The sequence below is a fragment of the Calypte anna genome, chromosome 4 (assembly GCF_003957555.1).
Source record: "Calypte anna isolate BGI_N300 chromosome 4, bCalAnn1_v1.p, whole genome shotgun sequence".
Classification (NCBI taxonomy): domain Eukaryota; kingdom Metazoa; phylum Chordata; class Aves; order Apodiformes; family Trochilidae; genus Calypte; species Calypte anna.
Window position 1 is genome coordinate 16732128 of NC_044247.1, and position 19977 is coordinate 16752104.

The 19977-nt window shown below is 54.5% G+C and overlaps 1 protein-coding gene across 9 annotated transcripts; it reads left to right on the plus strand.

Moving 5' to 3' along the window:
• The first annotated feature begins 1011 nt into the window (after positions 1–1011).
• Positions 1012–18064, plus strand: LOC103534131 (H(+)/Cl(-) exchange transporter 5). 9 transcript variants are annotated; one of them, XM_030448918.1, is made up of 15 exons: positions 1012–1132; positions 1362–1527; positions 5837–5885; positions 6541–6690; positions 8739–8884; positions 9910–10009; positions 11346–11530; positions 11921–12043; positions 12526–12732; positions 13262–13342; positions 14106–14648; positions 15676–15862; positions 16264–16662; positions 17398–17614; positions 17697–18064. In XM_030448918.1, exons 4-15 carry the CDS (start codon positions 6558–6560, stop codon positions 17785–17787), a joined length of 2412 nt encoding a protein of 803 aa, XP_030304778.1. In that variant the 5' UTR covers positions 1012–1132; positions 1362–1527; positions 5837–5885; positions 6541–6557; the 3' UTR covers positions 17788–18064. The 9 variants fall into 9 exon arrangements, with proteins under 9 accessions (XP_030304778.1, XP_030304779.1, XP_030304771.1 ...); XM_030448919.1 differs by having other exon boundaries at positions 1036–1132; positions 1362–1531; XM_030448911.1 differs by lacking the exon at positions 1012–1132 and having other exon boundaries at positions 1340–1531; positions 16264–16330; positions 16382–16662.
• Positions 18065–19977: the final 1913 nt, after the last annotated feature.

Here is a 19977-nt window from a genome sequence, read left to right on the forward strand (position 1 = left end):
TGGGATCGGGTTATCCCAATCCCACTGAACCTCCCTCCTGCCACCTCTCCTTAGGGTCTGTCCCCACCAGCACCCAGCCCTGAGTCCCTGGGGTGATGGCGGCTTCCTGCACCCCCACCCAAACCACCCCGGTAACCCTGCTGTCCCCACACCTCCTGTCCCCAGCACGTCCCATGGCTGCTCCTGGCCTGCCTGCCCCACCCCCGCAGGATGTCTCTGGCTTCTGAAGTTCTCCTCTTTTCCCATTTTTCTGTGATATTTGCAGGATTTGGGGTGTGCTCCTGGCTCTCTGTGCTGGGCACCTGGCAGGGGGATGCTGGGGCAGAGCTCACTGCTGGATGGGGCACCGGGAATGCCAGCTGGGCAAAGCTGCCTCCTGCTTCATCCCCATCCTCATCCCGGGAGTGGGTGCTGCCTGGGGGGCTGTGCATCCCGCTGGGATGGGTGTGCATCCCAGCGCAGCCTCCATCCCGATGCTCTCTCCATCCCGGTACCGTCTCCCTGTTTTCCTGCTGTTGGACCCTTCCTGCCCGGGCAGCTCCCGTCTGCCCCTCTGCTGCCCTCTGGTGCTGGCAGCATCCCGCATCCTGCCTGTGCTGTGCCCCGCACTGGTGGCACTGGATGGACTGGTGACTTTGGGATGGACTGGTGACACTGGAATGAACTGGTGGCACTGGGATGGACTGGTGGCACTGAGAGGGACTGGTGACACTGGAATGAACTGGTGGCACTGGGATGGACTGGTGGCTCTGGGACTGCTGGGGGGAACTGGTTCCTACTGGGAGGGTTCAGCCGCGGGTGATGTGCGGGGGGTGGTCAGTGAGGAGGGGAGGGGACATGTCTGGGACAGCCGCACCCCCTCCCTCCCGTCCCGGCTCCATCCGTACGGGACGGGAACCCGCACACAAGATGGCGCCGGCAGGGGCCGCACCGCCTTCACCCGCCGCACTGCGCCTGCGCGCAGCTTCCTAAGCAGCGATTGGGCTGTAGGGGTCACGTGTACCCCGTGCCCCCGCCCCGCGGTGGGCGGAGCCAGCGCTCGCGCAGGTGCTGCGGGGCGGCGCGAGGGGCCCGGAGGGGCCTGGGGGAGAAACCGGGACCGGGACCGAGCGGAACCGAACCGGAACCGGGGGTGAGCGGGGCTGAGGGGAGCCGGGCGGGGCAAGGCAAGGGAAGGGATCCCGGGCCCCGCTGTTTCCCTCCCTCCCGCCCGTGTCGCGGTGGTGCCGCTGGGCTGGGGGGTTCGGGAGGAGCTGAGGGGAGCGCGGGGCCCGGTACCGGGAGGGCTAAGGGGGGGGGTGTTCCGTGAGGGGCTCCGGGAGCTCCCCAGATGGGCACTGAGCCGGGCTCTGCGTCCTCAGACAGCCCCGGGGGCTTCAGCACCTCTGTCCCTGCCCCAAGCATCTCCAGAACCTCCGGAACCTCCAGAACCCCCAGGACGCCCTGGACCTCCGGCACTTGGAGCAGCCCCCGCAGCCCCCGTGTGCAGCAGGGGCAGCTGGAGGCCCCGGCAGTGCTGTTGGATGGGTGGGTGAGGAGCTCCCGTGTGCTCTGCCTGGGGGGGGAACACGCGTGGGAGTGGGGGGGCTGAGCTGCCAGGGCCTCGTCTGCCGCCATGAGGAGCAGTCCCCTCTGGAGGAGCCTCCGGGAACGTCAGGGAGAGGGCAGGAAAGCCCCTTCATCCAGAGTGTTGCTGCCTTCTGGGGGCTGGGAGCTTTGGTTTGCTTGTCCACAAGTTTTAAAGCTTTTGTCAATCCTGAAGGATGTACCAGCATTTTGTTTTTTTTATTTTTTATTCCCCTGCAGCCAGAAGGAGAGGAAGGATTTAGAGAGCAGTGTTTGGGAGGTGCTGGCTGTGTGATTCTCCAGGTGTTGGTGGTTCTGTTCTGGCCCCTGGGGGGGCAGCAGGGCTGGGGGGCTGGCAGGCACTGCTGTGCCTCTGCCTCCCTTTGTTCCCAGCAGGACTGGAGAACAGCATTGCTTTTGTTTTCAGAGTACTGCTGGAGTGACTGGTGGGGGAAAATAGGGAATTGTTTTTAATTCTTTGGGACACAGCAGCAGCCAAATGCTCCCCGTGGCTTTGGGGGAGCCTGGCTGAGCTGCTCCTCTCTGAAGGGGCCTCTGCAGGCTGAGAGGGGGAGGCTGCACCCAGGTTACCTCCTGGGGTTTGGATGTGGCTTTGGTCTGCCCGAGATTTTCCTGGCATTATCACTTAATGGTTGTGCTGTGGGAGCTGGAATGGTTTGGGAGCAGCACCCAACCAAGAGCTGGTTTATTTTTTTATTGGGGTTGTGTTGTTCCTGCTCCTCCTCCTCCTGCTCTGTGCTGCACCTCTCCCTGTGGCCTCCTGGGTCCTGTTCTTCAGCCACTAAAAAGCCAGAACTGAGTAAGAAGTGTGTCCCTAACACCAGCATTTCAGGAAATCTCTGTAAATGAGATGATTCTTTGGGCTCTGGGTGTCTTGGCAAGGCACAGAGCTGGTTGTGCAATCCCAGGCTGCAATTAGCACACAGAGTCATTAACTGCCTGGCCAGGGAGCTGCCCTGCACGAACAACCAGTTCAGCAGGAGGGGTGGCTGAGGGCTTCACACACCAGGGCACAGCTCTGCCACAGGGGTCTCCTTGCCTGGGGAGGGTCTCCTGCTGCCCAGGGGCCGGGGAGCAGCTGCAGTTCCTCAGCTTGAGCCACTGCACAGCCCTGCTGTGGGCTGGAGGGGCTTTCAGTGCAGGGAGATGCACACAAATTCCCTTTTCTCCCCTGGGAATAGCAGTTGTGAGGCTGTGTCTGTGTGGTGGTGACCTCCTCTGGGACCTGAGGGCTTTGCTGCAGCTCTGGGGGTCTCCTGCTCCTCTGCCCACCCTCACCCACCTCCTCCTTCCCCAACCCCCCTCTTATTTCTTCCCCTCTGCTCTGGTTCCTCATTTTCTTCTCCCATCTTTGGTGTGGGCAGTGGCAGAGTGGTGTCTCCAGCCACCCCCCAGATCCCTCAGGTAGGGCTGAAGCTGAGCTGTGCCACACCAGGAGGTGCTGGGGAGGGTGCACAGCCAGCCCAGGGCTGATGTTCTGATCCAAACTGCTCTTGGATTCCTTCAGTTTGGGTCTGGGTGTCTGAGGGCAGAGCTGGTGGGGTTGGAGTGGTGCTGTGCATCAGGGCTGCAGTCACTCCTCTGGGATAACCCCCCCTTGGCTGTGCAGCTGAGGAGGGGCTGCAGGAACAGAACCATCCCTGGGGTCCCCCAGCTCTGACCCCTGATTTGTTCCCAGGTGAGGGCTGAAAACCTCAGAGCTCTCCCAGGAATGCTGCCTCCAGCTTTCCAGGCACACTCTTGCATCTTTATTAGGTTGGTTTGTGGGTTTTTTAGCAGTTTAGAAAAATGACAACTGCTTTGTTTGATGGGGTCTTGTTTGCTGGTTTGGTTTTGTTTGTTTCTTTGTTGGTTTTTTATGTTAAGATCTTTGCTCTTGCAGGGTGAACCCTTCAGGGTGAGCTGTTCATGGGCTGGGACACCCTGAGGTCCCCTCATGACCCTTGCTGAGGCTCCTCACTCCTGGGGTCCTCTCTGCTGCTCCCAAACAGAAATCTTTCTGTGTTTGTTTGGTTTTTAAGGGCAAGGTGAGCTGTAGGAGTGATAATCCTGCAGGAAAGCTCTGCTGGCCCCAGCCCAGCTACCTGGGGTATAACAGATAAACCAGAGGGTTCTCTCCTCTCCCTCTCCTCTCCCTCCTCTCCCTCCTCTCCCTCTCCTCCTCTCCTCTCCCTCCCTCCCTCTCCTCTCCCTCTCCTCTCCCTCTCCTCTCCCTCTCCTCTCCCTCTCCTCTCCCTCTCCTCTCCCTCTCCTCTCCCTCTCCTCTCCCTCTCCTCTCCCTCTCCTCTCCCTCTCCTCTCCCTCTCCTCTCCCTCTCCTCTCCCTCTCCTCTCCCTCTCCTCTCCCTCTCCTCTCCCTCTCCTCTCCCTCTCCTCTCCCTCTCCTCTCCCTCTCCTCTCCCTCTCCTCTCCCTCTCCTCTCCCTCTCCTCTCCCTCTCCTCTCCCTCTCCTCTCCCTCTCCTCTCCTCTCCTCTCCCTCTCCTCTCCCTCTCCTCTCCCTCTCCTCTCCCTCTCCTCTCCCTCTCCCTCTCCTCTCCCTCTCCTCTCCCTCTCCTCTCCCTCTCCTCTCCCTCTCCTCTCCCTCTCCTCTCCCTCTCCTCTCCTCTCCTCTCCCTCTCCTCTCCCTCTCCTCTCCCCTCTCTCCCTCTCCTGCCTCCTTCCTCCCCTTCTCCTCCTTCCCTTCCTCTCCTCTCCTCTCTCTCCTCTCCCTCTCCTCTCCCTCCTCCTTCCCTCCTCCTCTCCTCTCCCTCTCCTCTCCCTCTCTCTCCTCTCCTCTCCTCTCCTCTCCTCTCCTCTCCCTCTCCTTCTCCCTTCCTCTCCCTCTCCTCTCCCTCTCCTCTCCCCTCTCCTTCGCCTGCTTCTCCCTCCCCTTCCTCTCCCCTTCTCCTTCTCCCCTCTCCTCGTCCCATCTCTCTCTTCCCCTCCCTCTCCCCTCCCTCCTCCCCTCCCTCTCCCCCCTCCCTCCTTCCCCTCCTCTCCCTCCTCTCTCCCTTATCCCCTCCCTCCTCCCTCCCTCTCCCTCTCCCTCTCCTCTCCCTCTCCTTCCCCCTTTTTTTTTCCCCAGTTACACTTGCTGTATTTTATTGATTTATTTACCTTATCTGGTGGTTGTGGTGGGGGCTGTGCCTGCTCTTGAGGCTGTAGGATGGGGAGGAAGAAGTGCCCTGAGCTGTCAAAGCTCAGCTGAGATTTGCTGAACTCTCTGGGACAAAAAAAAAAGCCCAGGGAAACAAAAGGGAGAGTCTTGTGACCCGGGCTGGGGTTTTGAGGAGGAAGCAGCCACGGATGGGAGCTCAGCTCACTCCATCCCTGCTCCTTTTTGTGGTGGAGCCCTGGAGCTGAGGCTCTGCTCTGAGGGGGTTGGAAAGGGCTGCAGGAGCTTTCACAGGATCCTTCTGGTTGGGAAAAAAAAAAAAAAAAGAGAAAAAAATCCCTTTAAGATGCTGCAGCCTGGGCTTGTATCCTGCTGTGACTGGGAGAGCCCTGGAGCTGCCTGCTGGGAGAGCTGGGGAGGCACTGGGAGGGGGAATGCTGCTGCCAGGAGGATGTGGGAAGCTTGGAAGGGAGAGAGGAGCCTGAGAGGGCTGGGCTTGTCCTGCAGGGTGGCAGCAGGGTGCTCCCCCTCCTCCTGTCACCTGTGTCACTGCCAGGAGGGTGTGTGGGGTCCTGACCCCCCCTGGGCTTTGCTGCCAGGGGCAGGGAGCTGAGAGGGACACTGAGGAGGAGGAGGATGGTGCTGGCTCTGGGTGTGTCCTGGGGCATGGCGTGGGCTGGCAGGAGGGAAACTCACCCAGGGGAGATCTCAGCTCTCTGCTCTCTCCTTTTTTTTTTTCCCTTGGTGTGGATGCTTTAGCTGGAAAGGCACCACTTGCCCATAGAGGGAGCAGTGCCCTTCTCTGTTAGAAAGCTGACTTCGGTGTGTGTCCCCAGGGTCTGCTGCAGGGGAGAAGCCCCCCGGGGGTCTGTGCCCCCCTCTGGTGTGTTCTGACCCAGCTCAATGAAGGGTCAGGGCTGGGAAGTCACATAACACCATGTTCTGTGGAGCAGGGCTCAGCAGGGAGCTCAGCACCTCCCTGCAGTGCCAGGGCTTTTGTGTCTCTGTGTGTGTTGGCTTTTTCTTGTAGTGCTTCCTGCAGAGTCTGTGATTCCTGCTGCCTGCCAGTGCTGCCCAGCTTCTTCCCTTCCTGAAATAAGGCTGAGCTGCAGATTTGCTTCCTCTGTAATTCTCTTGAAAACTGTGTGTTTGCAGGAGAGAAGTGCACACAGCCTGTCTTCTCCTTCAGATGAAAAGATCTCAGGTTAGAAGAGCTATTTTTTAATCTGACACCTGAATTTTAAATTTTTTTTTTCCAAATCAGTCTCTTAGCTTGTTTTCAGAGCCTGTGCTTTTGTAGTTTCCCTGCCATCCTAGAGAAGGGGAGAGATGATGGGCCTTGTGTCACAGCCTGGCAGGGGCTGCCCCTGGAGCTGCAGCAGGTCCAGGGAACTTAATTAAGATGCTTTATTAAGTTTAATAGCACATTTCCAGCTTGGATTTTGCAGCTTCACGTGGGGGTGGTCAAGAATCCTCCCTGGGGTCTGGCAGCTCCCCTGCATCTCAGGGGGGGACAAGGCAGGTGAGCCCTGCACATCTGGGGGCAGCATCACAGCTTTTTAGGCCAAGAATTTAGCACTGTAGTTGGATTTCTGTAGAGAAAAACAAGATTTGGGTGGTTTGAGCTGCTCTTGTGCTTGAGAGCAGAGTCACAGGAGTTAATGTCACTTGGTGCCTGTGGCACTTCTGTCAGGGTGTGACCCCAGTGCCCCTCCAGCACAGCCCCAATCTCTCCTGCCCAGGAGAAGAGCAGAGTGGGCTCCTGGTCTTCAGGAGAAAGCATCCAGTGGGCATCAGTGAGCTGGGGTAGAAGCTGAGTCTTCGTGGCTGTGCTCCAAGACATTTCCCTTTTTCCCCAGGTCTGGAAGCTCTGGCCATGGACCAGAAAGGCTTTCGACGGGGGAGCTTCCACAGCAGCACCAGTGATGAGGACATGCTGGAAATAGCAGGAGCATCTCTGGACTTCTTCGTGGCAGATGATGACCCCCCCCTCGACAGGGAGGTGGGAGGTAGGGCCCACACCTCTCTCTGCTTTCTGTGTTTGGCATAATGGCTTTTGGTGGGATTTTTGTGTTCAGATTTCCTGCATGGGTCCTGCTGGGCTCTGCCCAGGATGGGGCCTCTCATTCTGCTTCCCCCACCTCTGTTTGCTGTCAGGTAAAAACTACAAAGAAATCCTTTGGGTTTGCTTCTCAGCTTGGTGATCTGCCTCTAGGCAATGGGAGTGAAGCCAGGTTTCCTCAGATGTCACCTGTCAGTAGCCAGAACCATCCCTTCTGCTGCTGGAGATCCTGCAGTGGCTATGGGATTGTTTCCTGCTTGGCTTGGTCCCTCTCACTGCTCTCAGGCTCCAGCAGAGGAAAGATCTCTGGTTTTGTTGCAGGTTTTTTACCTCCTTGCTCAAATAGGCTTCTCCCCTGTCTGCAGGACTGTGTTTCCCCCACTGCTTTAAAAACATTTCAATAGCTGGGAAGTTCCCTTTTTTCTGTAGGATTTAAGAAGGTTGTTGGGTTTTTCCTTTTCCTTTTCCTTTTCCTTTTCCTTTTCCTTTTCCTTTTCCTTTTCCTTTTCCTTTTCCTTTTCCTTTTTCCTTTTCCTTTTCCTTTTCCTTTTCCTTTTCCTTTTCCTTTTCCTTTTCCTTTTCCTTTTCCTTTCCTTTTCCTTTTCCTTTTCCTTTTCCTTTTCCTTTCCTTTTCCTTTTCCTTTTTCCTTTTCCTTTCCTTTTCCTTTTCCTTTTCCTTTTCCTTTTCCTTTTCCTGCTCTAAGGGACAGAACTGAGAATTGCAGTAGCTGTTTCCTGAGGGATTCAGTCCTTCTCTTTGGTTTGCCAGGCAGGGTTTCCCTCACCTGCTGCACCTCTGGCAGGTTCAGGCTGATTGTCCCACCCACTGGAGGTGCCACAGGCCCAACCTCTCAGCTGGGAGGTCTGTCCCCTGCCTTTGTTTCTTCTCCTCCCTTCCTCTTGACCTCCAGCCAGAAGCCCAGGATCACCAGAGCATATCTGGTAGGAGCAAAGTCAACCTTTGGGGTGTAGTGTTTCAGTTTGCCAGACAGTGTTTAAGTGACAAACTATCTCTAGCAAATGGGAGCCAGAGGAACTTAATCAGCAGCCCCTTTGAGCTCTTCCGTGCACTGCATGGGGAGATAAAACCTGTTGGGGGCTGGGGGAGCTCCTGAAGTGTGTCCTGTGCAGAGAGGACAAAAGCAAAATTCAGCTTCTGCCTGTCTGCCTCTGGGAAAAACAGTGAGTAAAGAGCTTTGAGCAAGCAAAATGTCAGCTGGGGAGGGGGGAGGAAGGGTTTGTTGTTTTCTTACCCAGTGTGCCTGTGACAGACCCCCCAAGGCTGGGAAGCTGTGTTGGTCAGTGTGTTACCTGTGTGGAGCTTGGTGTGGGGAGGGCAGGGCTGGGCTGGGCACTCCTCTCTGTCCCTCCCCAGGCAGAGGTGGGGGGTGAAGCAGTTGCTCTGGAGCTGGAGGTCTGAGGGCACAGCTTTAACCTGGCAGCTTTTCACTGCTGAGGAGAGCAGCAAAACACCCAGGCCCCAGCTCTGCCCCATCTGGGAGCCCTCTGTGTGTCTGCTGCCTGCCATCCCCTGGCATAGAATCTACAGCACAGCACAGAGTCCCAGAACCATTTGGGTTGGGAAGGACCCCTGAGGTCACCAACTCCAACCCTTGATCCACTCCCCCTGTGGTTCCCAGCCCATGGCACTCAGTGCCACATCCAGCCTCTCCTTAAAAACCTCTAGGGATGGAGAATCCCCCCCCTCCCTGGGCAGCCCATCCCAGTGCCTCAGCACCCTCTCTGGAAAGAATTCCTTCCTAATATCCAACCTAACCCTCCCCTGGCAGAGCCTCAGCCCATGCCTTGTGCATCCTGGTTCCAGGAGTGCAGCTTCAGGAACACCTCCTTAGCTCTCTGCTTCCACTGTGGGTTTCCCACTCGGTGTTTTGGTAACGTTTTGTTGTTTGGGTTTTTTTTTTTCCTAAAAAGAGGGAAAGCTAAGAATTTTTTGTTTGTTTTTTATTTATTTTTATTTTTTATTTTCCCCACCAGGATTTTCCTCTTATAATGGGATGAATGGCACAAGCACCATGATGGATTTCCTGGAGGAGCCTCTTCCTGGTGTGGGGACCTATGAAGATTTTAACACCATAGACTGGGTGCGGGAGAAGTCCAGGGACAGGGACAGGCACAGAGAGGTAACACTCCTGGCAGGCTTGTAGGGTAATGAGAGCTGAGCTAGGCTGAGTGCTGGGCTGAGAAACCCTTCTAGGGTGATCACTCAACTTCTCTGTTTGCCTGTAAAAATTATCTTTAATTTTGTTTTCCCCCTGCACGTAACAAACCAACCTGAGTGGCACTCAGAGCACACAGGGTGAGCAGGTCCCTGCTCACTGCTGAGTACCTGTAGGACAGAACTTGCCCAAATCTGAGCAAGGACAGGCTTGGGTAAGGGGCTCCATGTCACCACAGCCTCCTGCCCAAAACCTGTTCCTATGGGTTAAGGGTACAAACCCCAAAGACTTCTCACACATCCCCCCCACAGATGGGTGTGTACAAAGGGGATGCTCAGCAGCCTGGCACAGAATGAACTGTTGCCCATCTGCAGAGGTGCTGGTATAAAAGAACCACTTCTGTCTTTATCAAAAGCAGCTGAAATCAGGTCAAGGCAGAAGTTACTGCTGGCCAAAGGGCTGTAGGGTTGCTCCAAAGGAGGTGACTCTGCCACCCCCTGGATTCAGCAGCCATTCTGCTCCTGGGCAGTGCAGCACGTGAAAAACAATAATCCAGAGTAGAAACCAGAGGACACTCACTCAGGCAGAAAGAGTTCTTCATTTATTCCTCATTTAGTCATGCAAACAACTTGATACTCAATGTGCCTTTTTATCTGGGAATAATAGTGGTGTACTGGAATGTGTCCCTCAGGAGGGGTAGCTGGGGTGATGGGGCACACAATAGCTGTTGTGTCACCCTTTTGTCTGCCTGTCAGGAGCAGTGAGACTGACAGGCTTCAGCCAGCCCTGCCAGACAGGGCAGAGCCTCTCAGCACCCTCGAGGGCTCTGATCCCCCCCTTGCAAACACAACATGTCAGCAGAGCTGTTGTTCTGAATATCTTCCACCAGCACCATCACCCTGTAGCCTTTAGAGCATTTACACTGAAGCAGATCAGGATCTTAACAGATTGTTGTTTCTTTTTGGCAAAAACAACCCAAACCCGTGTAGATCACCAGTCGAAGCAAAGAGTCCACGTGGGCACTGATCCACAGTGTCAGTGATGCCTTCTCAGGGTGGCTGCTGATGCTGCTCATTGGCTTGTTGGCAGGTAAGAGCAGAACTCACCTGGAAAGGCACTCCTGGGCCTGGGTGGCAGGGGGAGGTGTCCCTGGGGCAGGGGCTGTGCTGGTATTGATGGCTTTGCTGCTGCTTTGCAAGTTATGAATTATTTTTAAGCTTTGGGGAGTGTTTGTGTAAATACTCAGGTAGGAAGCTGGAACTGAGAAGTGTCCTTGGCACTGCTAAAGAGCAATGAGATGAAAAATCAATTCATCAGAGCCAGGCTGGTGAAGGTGCTGGCTCAGAGGGAGCTGTGATGCTGGACATCCCTGAGCTGAATGCTCTGCATTGGCACAGGGCAGGTTAATGCCCAGGAGAGCTGGCAGCATTTTCTTATTTTAATTTTTTTTCCTACTATACTTGGGTATAAAAAGTGAGCAGTGTTTCCCGGGAAGTCAGACCCCGTCCAGAGGCTGAGAGCTTTTAAATTACCTCAGCAGCAACCTTTGGACCCAGTGCAGCAGCAGTAAATCTGTGGGATGCAGATCTTCCCTGTGGAAGGCAGCTGAGCATTCATCCCGAGGAATGAAATGAAATCTTCTGTTAATGTTTACACAGGAAAGCTGCTGGGGAGCTTTTCATTAACTGCAAGATTTGCTAAATGTTTATTGCTACCTCTGGAGCTTGTGCTGGTCCTACAGATCAGAGGTCTCTGCTTCTGGCCCCTGTGCTGATGGCTTGAGCAGATTGCAGCCTTCATCTTGGGGGAATGTAGGAGTTTTCCTTCACAGCAAAATAAGAAGTTGCCTGAAGTCTCCTCTTTTCAAATCTGAATTACTTTCTGTAGTGGCTTTCTACTTGCTTTGTTTCACTTGGCACTGTTGTGACTTTCCCCCCTTTTTTTTTTTTTTTTTTTAATTGGGGTTGGCAACGTTTTCTCCAAAGGAATTCCTGTCACTAATTCCTGCCACAGTCTTAGCACTGTTAGTGAAACTCCTGGGTTCCAGCTTTTGGGCTGCATCCTCAGAAGTCCTGCATCCCTCTCTCCCCTCAGCCTCCTGGATTAACACACACTCTTTCAGCAGAATCAAGAAGAATTTGTTCCTAGTGATACAGGGTGGGTTGGAACAGTCTTGGCAAAGGTCTTGCAAATGCAGTTAGGTGTGCTTGGCTTCCTGACCTCTTTTCAATAGATGTTTAGTTAAGCAGATCTTCCCACCTACCTCTCTATAGAATAAAAATTAATTGCAGGCAAAAATACCAGAACTTCTCCATTTGTTGGTACTCCAGCCATAAGTTAGTAGGGCAGCCCTGTAATGCTTGAATCTGCAGAAGATGATTACTAATTTTTTATCCTTTTCTTCTTTTTCCCCTCTCTGCTCTAGGTTCCCTGGCAGGTCTGATAGACATTTCTGCCCACTGGATGACAGATCTGAAGGAAGGAGTGTGCTTGGCAGGCTTCTGGTTTAACCACGAGCACTGCTGCTGGAAGTCCCACACAACCTTCACTGACAGGGACCAGTGCCTGGAGTGGAGGAGCTGGTCCCAGCTGATCCTTGGCCATGGAGAGGTGAGGGGTGCCCTCAGCTCTGTGTGCTGTTTGAGTGTCCCATTCCCCAGCCTGGATCCTCCCTGCCAGTGCTCTGGATGCAGCTGGTGGTTCATTGGCTTCACACTCCTTGTAGAGGCTCCCAGGGGTGTGAACAGACTCAAACCAAGGTTCTTGTGTTGTCCTCAGGGGGGAAGCAAAACAGGGACACGTTTGCACCAGTGGTGTCCTGGCCACGTGTGTAACCCCCCAAGTGTAACTTCTCCTGAGGACCTCAGCCTTGGAGTAGTTCTCTTCATTTTTGGGTGATGCCTGTGTGGGGGATCACCTGCTGGTCCTCTGGGCTCACTTCAGTGTGCAGCTTTGGTGTGATATCTGCTCTAATTTTGGGTAACTTTCTCTGCATTTCAGGGGGCTTTTGCCTACATTCTCAACTACTTCATGTATGTTATCTGGGCCTTGTTGTTCTCCCTCCTTGCTGTGTTACTTGTGAAGGGCTTTGCTCCTTATGCCTGTGGCTCAGGGATCCCAGAGGTGAGAGAATCAGAGTGGGTTGGGTTTTTTGAAGGTGGGGTAGGGATCCACCATCCAAAGATGATGTGTGCCTAGTGTGGAATAATAATTCCTTGCACTTTTAATATATAGATTACTTTTTTTTTTTTTGCAAATTATTCCTGAAACATGTCTTAAGCACTTAACTCTCCGTGCAGTCCTTTTAATAACTAAAATACCTGTGTCAGGTACTGCAGGAAGTACAAACAAAAGTGCCCTGCTTGTGGAAGGCCACAAAAACTATCCTCCCATTTTCCTTAGGCAGGGAGAGTGGCCCAGAAGGGAGGGTTCAGATGGCTCTGCACGGGGGGATACTTTTGCTGACTCTGTTATATTTGAGGTGTTGGGGGGCTCTGAAAGCTGTCGGGCAAAGTTGAGGGCAGGATTGGGAGCACCCAGTAAAAGAGGAGCTCTGAGCAGGGCTTGGCAGAGAGCCTGTAGAGCTTTGTGTGCTTGACTTCCAGATCAAAACTATCTTAAGTGGTTTCATCATTAGAGGCTACCTGGGTAAATGGACACTGATCATCAAAACCATCACCTTAGTGCTGGCTGTGTCCTCTGGGCTGAGCCTGGGCAAAGAGGGGCCCCTGGTGCACGTTGCCTGCTGCTGTGGGAACATCTTGTGTCACCTCTTCACCAAGTACAGGAAGAACGAAGCGAAGCGCAGAGAGGTACGGAGAGACCCCGAGTCCTGGGGGCAACCAGACTGCTGGGGCTGCAGCCTGTAAGCCACTGGGCTTTGGTGGGCTTCAGCCCAGCCATCTGGGTGGGTGGAAGGGCCCCTACACACCTCCCCAGTGCAGGTTGTCACCTCAGTGGTGATGGGAGTGTTCACTGGCAGGACCCAGTTCTGCAGCTCTTGTTTGTGTTTGCTGTGTGACATCAGTGGGGCAGGGGACTGCCTGAGGGACCTGGGCTTGGGCCTGGGAGTAGAACGTGGTGGAAGAACCAAGCTGGCATCTAATATGGAGTTCCTGAGTGTATCCTCAAGGTGCTGTAAGGCTTTTCTCTGGAGAAGAGTTCTCAGGAGATGTGCAGAGTCTCCTTGGCCAGTTTGCCTTCTGCTAAACCCAGCCCAACAGAATCCCTGCTAGGGAGATAAATACTGTACAAATTTAAGTAAAGACAAAAAAAGAGAAAGGGGGGGAAGGTGGCATGGGGGAGGTTGGAAGATGCCTGACTGTTGTTGGTTTCTCTCAGGTTCTGTCAGCAGCTGCAGCTGCTGGGGTGTCTGTTGCTTTCGGGGCGCCGATCGGAGGAGTGCTTTTCAGCCTGGAGGAGGTGACTGCACCTTTTGCTCTTAGCTCCTAGGGACCTGTTTCATGGCAAGAGCTGACCCTGCTGGTTTACAAAATACAGTCTGCTCAAAACTGCTGGGCTGTGGAGAGCAGACCCTCTTGAGTACTGATTGGTACAAGGCCAAGCAACCTGAAAGCTTACTGGAGCTTCAGGTAGTCCCTGCCAGTACTGGAGAGTTGATTTTGGATGAAACCTGTTGGTTTCCCTGAGTCTGTCCATGCTCAGCAATGCCAGCTGCTCACTGCCACCCTCTTTGCCACGTGTTCACCCTGTCCTGGCAGCTGGGGAACAAACCTGCCTGGCTTTTCAACCCCCTTTTTTTTAACCCAAGGCACTTCAGATCCTTGTTCTCTGGATCCAGCCGTGCAGTGGGTCACAGCTGCTTGCTTCAGGGTGTAGCTCAGAGGAGGAGCATGGGATGGTTTTGCTCAGCTGAGCCCTGGCTGTGGTTGGCATTGTTCTCTGGGTTCATCTCATTGCTGAGTGATCACTGCTGAATAAGTTGCCTCCAGTTGAGGGATGAGAGTGTTGGAGGTGTGCACAGCAGGACCTGTCCTGGGCTTTGCATTCACATTGGGCAGGAGCTCAGAACAAAGCCTGGGGTGCTTGGCTGGGGAGCAGGGAACAGAGGAGGGGACATGGCCAGCTCACATCTGCCTCTTGACACAGTTTTGTTCCTGGGCAGTGGTGGGTGTCCTCAAAGGTGTCAGGTTAACTGAATCTGCTTGTTTTTTCCTTCTCTTAGGTCAGCTACTACTTTCCTCTCAAGACCCTGTGGCGCTCCTTCTTCGCTGCCCTGGTGGCCGCCTTCACCCTGCGTTCCATCAACCCCTTTGGGAACAGCCGCCTGGTCCTCTTCTACGTGGAGTTCCACATGCCCTGGCACCTCCTGGAGCTCGTGCCCTTCATCCTCCTGGGGATATTTGGGGGGCTCTGGGGAGCTTTCTTCATCCGCAGCAACATTGCCTGGTGCCGGCGGCGCAAGACGACCAAGCTGGGGAGGTACCCGGTGCTGGAGGTGTTGGTGGTGACTGCCATCACTGCCCTGCTGGCCTTCCCCAACGAGTACACCAGGATGAGCACCAGCGAGCTCATTTCTGAGCTCTTCAATGACTGTGGCATTTTGGACTCCTCGAAGCTCTGCGAGTACGTCAATGATTTCAACAGCACCAAAGGGGACGACCTGCCCGACCGGGCCGCGGGCCCCGGGGTGTACACAGCCATGTGGCAGCTGGCTTTGGCCCTCATCATGAAAGTCTTCATCACCATCTTCACCTTTGGCATGAAGGTGAGGATGGCTTGTGCAGGAGCTCACGTCCTTCTCATCCTCTGCAGGACTTGTGCTCACCTAGCAGCTGTGTTTTCCTCCCCAGGCTCTGGGAAGGAGGGGATGAGGTGACAGAATGGGATGGTTTGTTCTGTTGCTCACAGCTGAGGGCAGTAGAAGCCCTCAGGGCTTCTACATCAGGGTCAGATGTAGCCACTGAAGCTGGCATCTCAGGGCTTCGCATCCCAGTTTCCAAGCATGGAATGGTCCCACCTTAAGCCTTGTTGCTAAATAGGCTCATTGCAAAGTAGCTGATACCTTGATTTGTAAATACATTTACTGATCAGGGCTGTTCCTTGGTCAGGGGGTCCTGAGCCTGTTTGGTGTCAGCCTCCCAAGCTGTGGTTACAGTGCCCAGCTCTGAGCTTTCCTGCAGTGAGGGTCAGGAGGTGGAGCTGAGCATTTCCTCCTGCCCCACTCCTCCAGTGGACTGTCCAGAAAGGTGACCCCACCACTGAGGTTGGGACATTGGTGTTGCTGTGAGGTGGTTGCTGGCATCCAAGGGCAGTCATCGTGTCTGTGAGACAGCTGTGCAGTGTCTGGAAAAGCTGTGTGCCAGATGTGGAAAGGAAGAGGGGGCAGATCCCCTGAGTGCAGAGAACAGGAGCCTTTGCAGAGGTGACACTTGCTGTGTGTGCTCATTTACCCTCACTTTGGTGGTGGAGTTTGTTTCTGCCAGGGCAGGAGGATGCTCCCCCTCTCAGGACAGGGAGCCAGCAGAGTGGGAAGATTCCCTGCAGGCAGCAGACACGTTGTGCTCCACACCAACCTCTTGTGTGGCTGTTCCTCTGCTCAGGGAGGAATGAGCTCAGACTGCTGCAGAGAGGTTGGAGCAGAGGGTTTGGCAGGGCAGAGGTGACAGAGCAGGGTGTCCTTGCCAGCTTTAACCTCAACCTAACTTCCAACTCAGTCCTGTTTGGAGCTTCCATCTGTTTTTTTTTTTTTTGTTTTGCCTCTCTTGAGAGCTGGTGCCTTCCTGTTCCCACAGGTGCCCTCGGGTCTCTTCATCCCCAGCATGGCAGTGGGGGCCATAGCTGGTCGGCTGCTGGGAGTGGCTGTGGAGCAGTTGGCCTTTTACCACCACGACTGGGCCATCTTCAGTGGCTGGTGCAGCCAAGGAGCTGACTGCATCACCCCGGGGCTCTATGCCATGGTGGGGGCTGCAGCCTGTCTGGGTAAGCCAGGTTTCTGCTGCAGGCTGGGCACGGGGACGGGACGTGGCACCCAGAGCCATGGGCTGGCAGCCACGGGGGGAGTGGATCAAGGATTGGGCTGGGTGACCTCAGAGGCCCTTTCCCACCCGGGTGGTTCTGTGGTTGATTCTGTGAATCCATGGCTGACTCTCTGATTGATTCTGTGGTTCTGTGACTCTATGAAAAGATTTGGGAGTAGCTTTGGGATGTGGATCCGGAAGCGTAATTAAATACGCCCGGACAAAAAGCTGTTACAAAGAATTCTGTCAGTGTTTGGGAGGCCCCCGCTGGTTGCTCTTGGAGTCCCTCACCTGTTGGTGGTTGGCAGCCCAGCAGAGCCCTGGGTGGTGTGGTGCAGGGGTGTCCCCATGCTCTGCTTGCAGGCGGGGTGACCCGGATGACGGTGTCGCTGGTGGTCATCATGTTTGAGCTGACGGGGGGGCTGGAGTACATCGTTCCCCTGATGGCAGCAGCCATGACCAGCAAGTGGGTGGCTGATGCCATCGGGAGGGAAGGGATTTATGATGCCCACATCCGCCTCAACGGGTACCCCTTCCTGGAGGCCAAGGAGGAGTTCTCCCACAAGACCTTGGCCATGGACGTCATGAGGCCGCGGAGGAGCGACCCTCCCCTCACCATCATCACCCAGGACAGCATGACTGTGGAAGATGTTGAGACCATCATCAATGAAACCACCTACAGTGGGTACCCCGTGGTGGTGTCCCGGGAGTCCCAGAGGCTCGTGGGGTTTGTCCTCAGGAGGGACCTCATAATTTCCATTGGTAAGGAGCAAGACACTGGGTAAGGTACACGGTGCTGGTAGAGATGGCCCCAGCACTGGGTTACTTGATGAGTTTGTGCACCCTCTGTGGTGGTGGTGGCTGTGCTTACTGGTGCCTGCATCTCCATCCCTGACCAGCCTGGGGTCTGCATGCCTGGGGTGGGAAGGAGACCCAAGTGGAAGTTCTGGGCATCTTCCATTTGCCTTCTCTTGATACAGCAGACAAAATCTGTGTTAGGGTTGAGCACTCCACTTGGTTCCTGTCCTTGACCCTCATCACAGGCACAGAGCCTGCACCAGCAGGTTCAGTGCTTAAAAACATCTTAGCTGCTCTGCATGGGTGACTGGTAAAACCCAGCTGGTGACAGATCAAAGCATGAAGCATTTAATCATCCTCCTCTTAAAACTGGGAGGTCAGAATCTCCAGAACTTGCATTTAGGTGGCCAGAGGGCACTGCTGAGGTGCGTGGCAGCCCTGGCACTGGGCAGAGTGTGGGCTGGTCCCAGCCCTGGGGTGACACTGGAGGTTAGGATGCAGCTGACCCCGGAGGTTGTGCTGGAGTTAGTAGAAAGCAGAAGGGAAATTTATCACAGCCTCCTTGGGTTATCAGTTGCTTTGGGGAACAGTGCAGGTGAGGGAAGGAATGGACTGCTAAGGCCATCCCAGCATGAGGATGCTCCTCAGTGGGGAGTGGGAAAGGAGGGATAACACTGAATGGAACATTTCTTCTTCCAGAAAATGCCCGGAAGAAGCAGGATGGGATCGTGAGCACTTCAGTTATTTATTTCACTGACCACTCTCCTCCACTGCCTCCAAGCTCCCCCTCCATGCTGAAGCTGAGGAGCATCCTGGACCTCAGCCCCTTCACAGTGACAGACCAGACCCCCATGGAGATCGTGGTGGACATATTCCGCAAGCTGGGGCTGCGCCAGTGCCTGGTCACACACAACGGGTAGGGCAGGGCCCTGGGCTCCCTGCTGGCCTCTGATGGGGCTGTGGACACTCTAACAATCCCTTTCCATCCCTTTTCCCAGGAAGCTGCTGGGGATCATCACCAAGAAGGATGTACTGAAGCACATTGCACAGCTGGCCAACCAGGACCCCGATTCCATCCTCTTCAACTAGAGGCAGGCCTGGAGCTGTTTGTGTGTTCAGCACAACAGAAACTTTACAGACCAGACTGGATATCCTTTCCTATTTTTATGGAGACTGTGGGACTGTTTTCAGCCTTTCTTTTCATGGAGCTGAAGAAGATAACTTTTTTTTTTTTTCTACCAGATAACCAATTGCACTACATAATCTGTGGAATATAATCTTCTTTTTAGAAGAAAAAAGGAGACTGTTTACGTTGCTTTTGTGAAGTTGCATTGGAAAGATTCCATGAAGGAGTAAAAGCAGAATGGTGTAGAATTGTGTCTCCTCTCCTTGGTTTGTCTGAACTCCTGTCACTAACGTGGGGAGGAACAGAACAAGGTCTGTACCTCCAGAGACTCTGCAGAAGGATGATTTATGATTTTGCACACAGGGGTCAGGAGGTGGCAAATGGGTTTGGTGTTAACTCGGGCAGTGTGTTTCCAATTAGCCAGTGGGTAAAGTACAGGAAAATGGTGAAGTCAAAACTGGGGAGGGGGGAAGAAAAATAATTGACTAGCTGAGGCTGTGTGGCTGCAAGGAGGGAAGAAACCCCCAAAACTAAAACCCCCAGAAGACCTGATCTCCTTAAAATCAGGCCCAGTTTCTGGTTGGGATGAAGCTTGTTTTGGTTAATTTTCTGTGAATGTATTAAATTGCTCTGCCTTGCCTGGAGAACCCCAAGGAGGAGGCAGGAGTTAGCAGTTGCATTTCTCATTGTGATCCCTTGTTCAGGTGCCCACCTGAGGGTTTCTTCTCCCTCCTTTCCCTTGAGTGTGTCAGGAAAACCCCCAACCCCTCAGTCACTGCCTTTCCCCCACCTCCCATGGAGCTCAGATGCTGTTGGGTACCACACCACTGACCTCTTCCCTCACTAGTGTCTGAGGTGGTGGTGGGTGTCCCGAGGGTGTCTGTGGGGGTAACTGTGCCCTTCCTGCTCCTCTCCTCAGCCCTGGGTTGGTGACACTGCCACTTCACAGCCACCACCCCGTGTCCCTCCTCTTGCCAATGTCTATGCAATAAAGCCCTTCCTGCCCACTGCCAGCCCAGTGACCTCTTCCACATCCCTGCTTCTCATCAAGTCCCTTCCCCAGACCTTACCAAATTATTTTCCTGTTAATAAAATGGTGACGTTTACTGGAGTGTGGGAGGTCTCTGAGTGCCTGAGGAGGTTGGGGATGTTCCTGGTGGCTGCACTGGGGTGCAGATGGCATTTTACAGCTCCCCTCATTCCTGCAGCCCCAGGTGGAGGCAGTGGGGACCCTGCTTGGAGCTGGCTGGAGGTTTGGCCATGCTGAACCTCTCCCAGGTGTACACAAATGGCTCACCTCTGCCCAGCAGTGAGTACCTGTCCTCACCTGCCAGCCAGGGGCTGAGCTCTTCTTCCTCTGGGGCTTAAACCTGAGCTGAACCCAGGTGAGGCCAAGGAATCACCTCCTGCTTAGGAAATCCACAGCTTCACTTTGGGCTGGTTTTGTACAGCAGATCCTTGCCAAGATAAAACAAAGACTGCAGCATGTCCAAAAGTCACTCACAGCTCAAAATGTTTTGTGTTTTGCCTTTAAATGTTTTGGGTTTTGTCCTCCTAGAGAGGGCTGTGTGCCTCTCACCTGATGGATGCTCTCTGAGCCAGGGGCTGAGCCCAGGGAAGAAGCTGCCACCTTCCATGTGCCAGGGAGATACCAGGTTGGGGGCTGCAGGCTTCTCTCCCCTGCTGCATGCTTGGGACCCCAGAAAGACAAAGCTTTATTTTTCTTTGTTATTGTTTTTTTTTGGTCTGGGCTGGTTTTTTGGGGGGGTTGGGATTTTTTTTACTTTTCTGTTTATCTCCCAATATACAGGAGGACTCTAGCTTGAAAAATCCTGTCCTGGCTTCACTGGGCTCTGCAGCAGGTGGGAGCCTGTTCCTCATGTTCTCCAGGGAAGGTGGCCAAGGTGAGGGTGAGAGGGCAAGCTCTGAGCTGGCTGCTGGCTCCTCCCTGGGAAGCATCAGGGCAGGGATGAGGGGAAGCAGGGGTGCTCAGGGCAGGAAGCAGCTGCCCAGCTCCTGTGGCCCTGGGGAGGCTCCTGCTGTGTGGGAAAGCCCAGCTCTGCTCCACAGACACAGTCCTGGGAGCATGGAGGCCTCGGGGTGCCAAGCTACGCAGTGGGCAAGTTCAAGAGATGTTGTGGTGGCCCAGGACC

Coding starts and splice junctions, on each gene's coding strand:
- LOC103534131 (XM_030448913.1), top strand. Junction 12,733..13,261: donor ACGAAGCGAAGCGCAGAGAG/GTACGGAGAGAC, acceptor GGTTTCTCTCAG/GTTCTGTCAGCAGCTGCAGC. Junction 16,663..17,397: donor GGACCTCATAATTTCCATTG/GTAAGGAGCAAG, acceptor TTCTTCTTCCAG/AAAATGCCCGGAAGAAGCAG.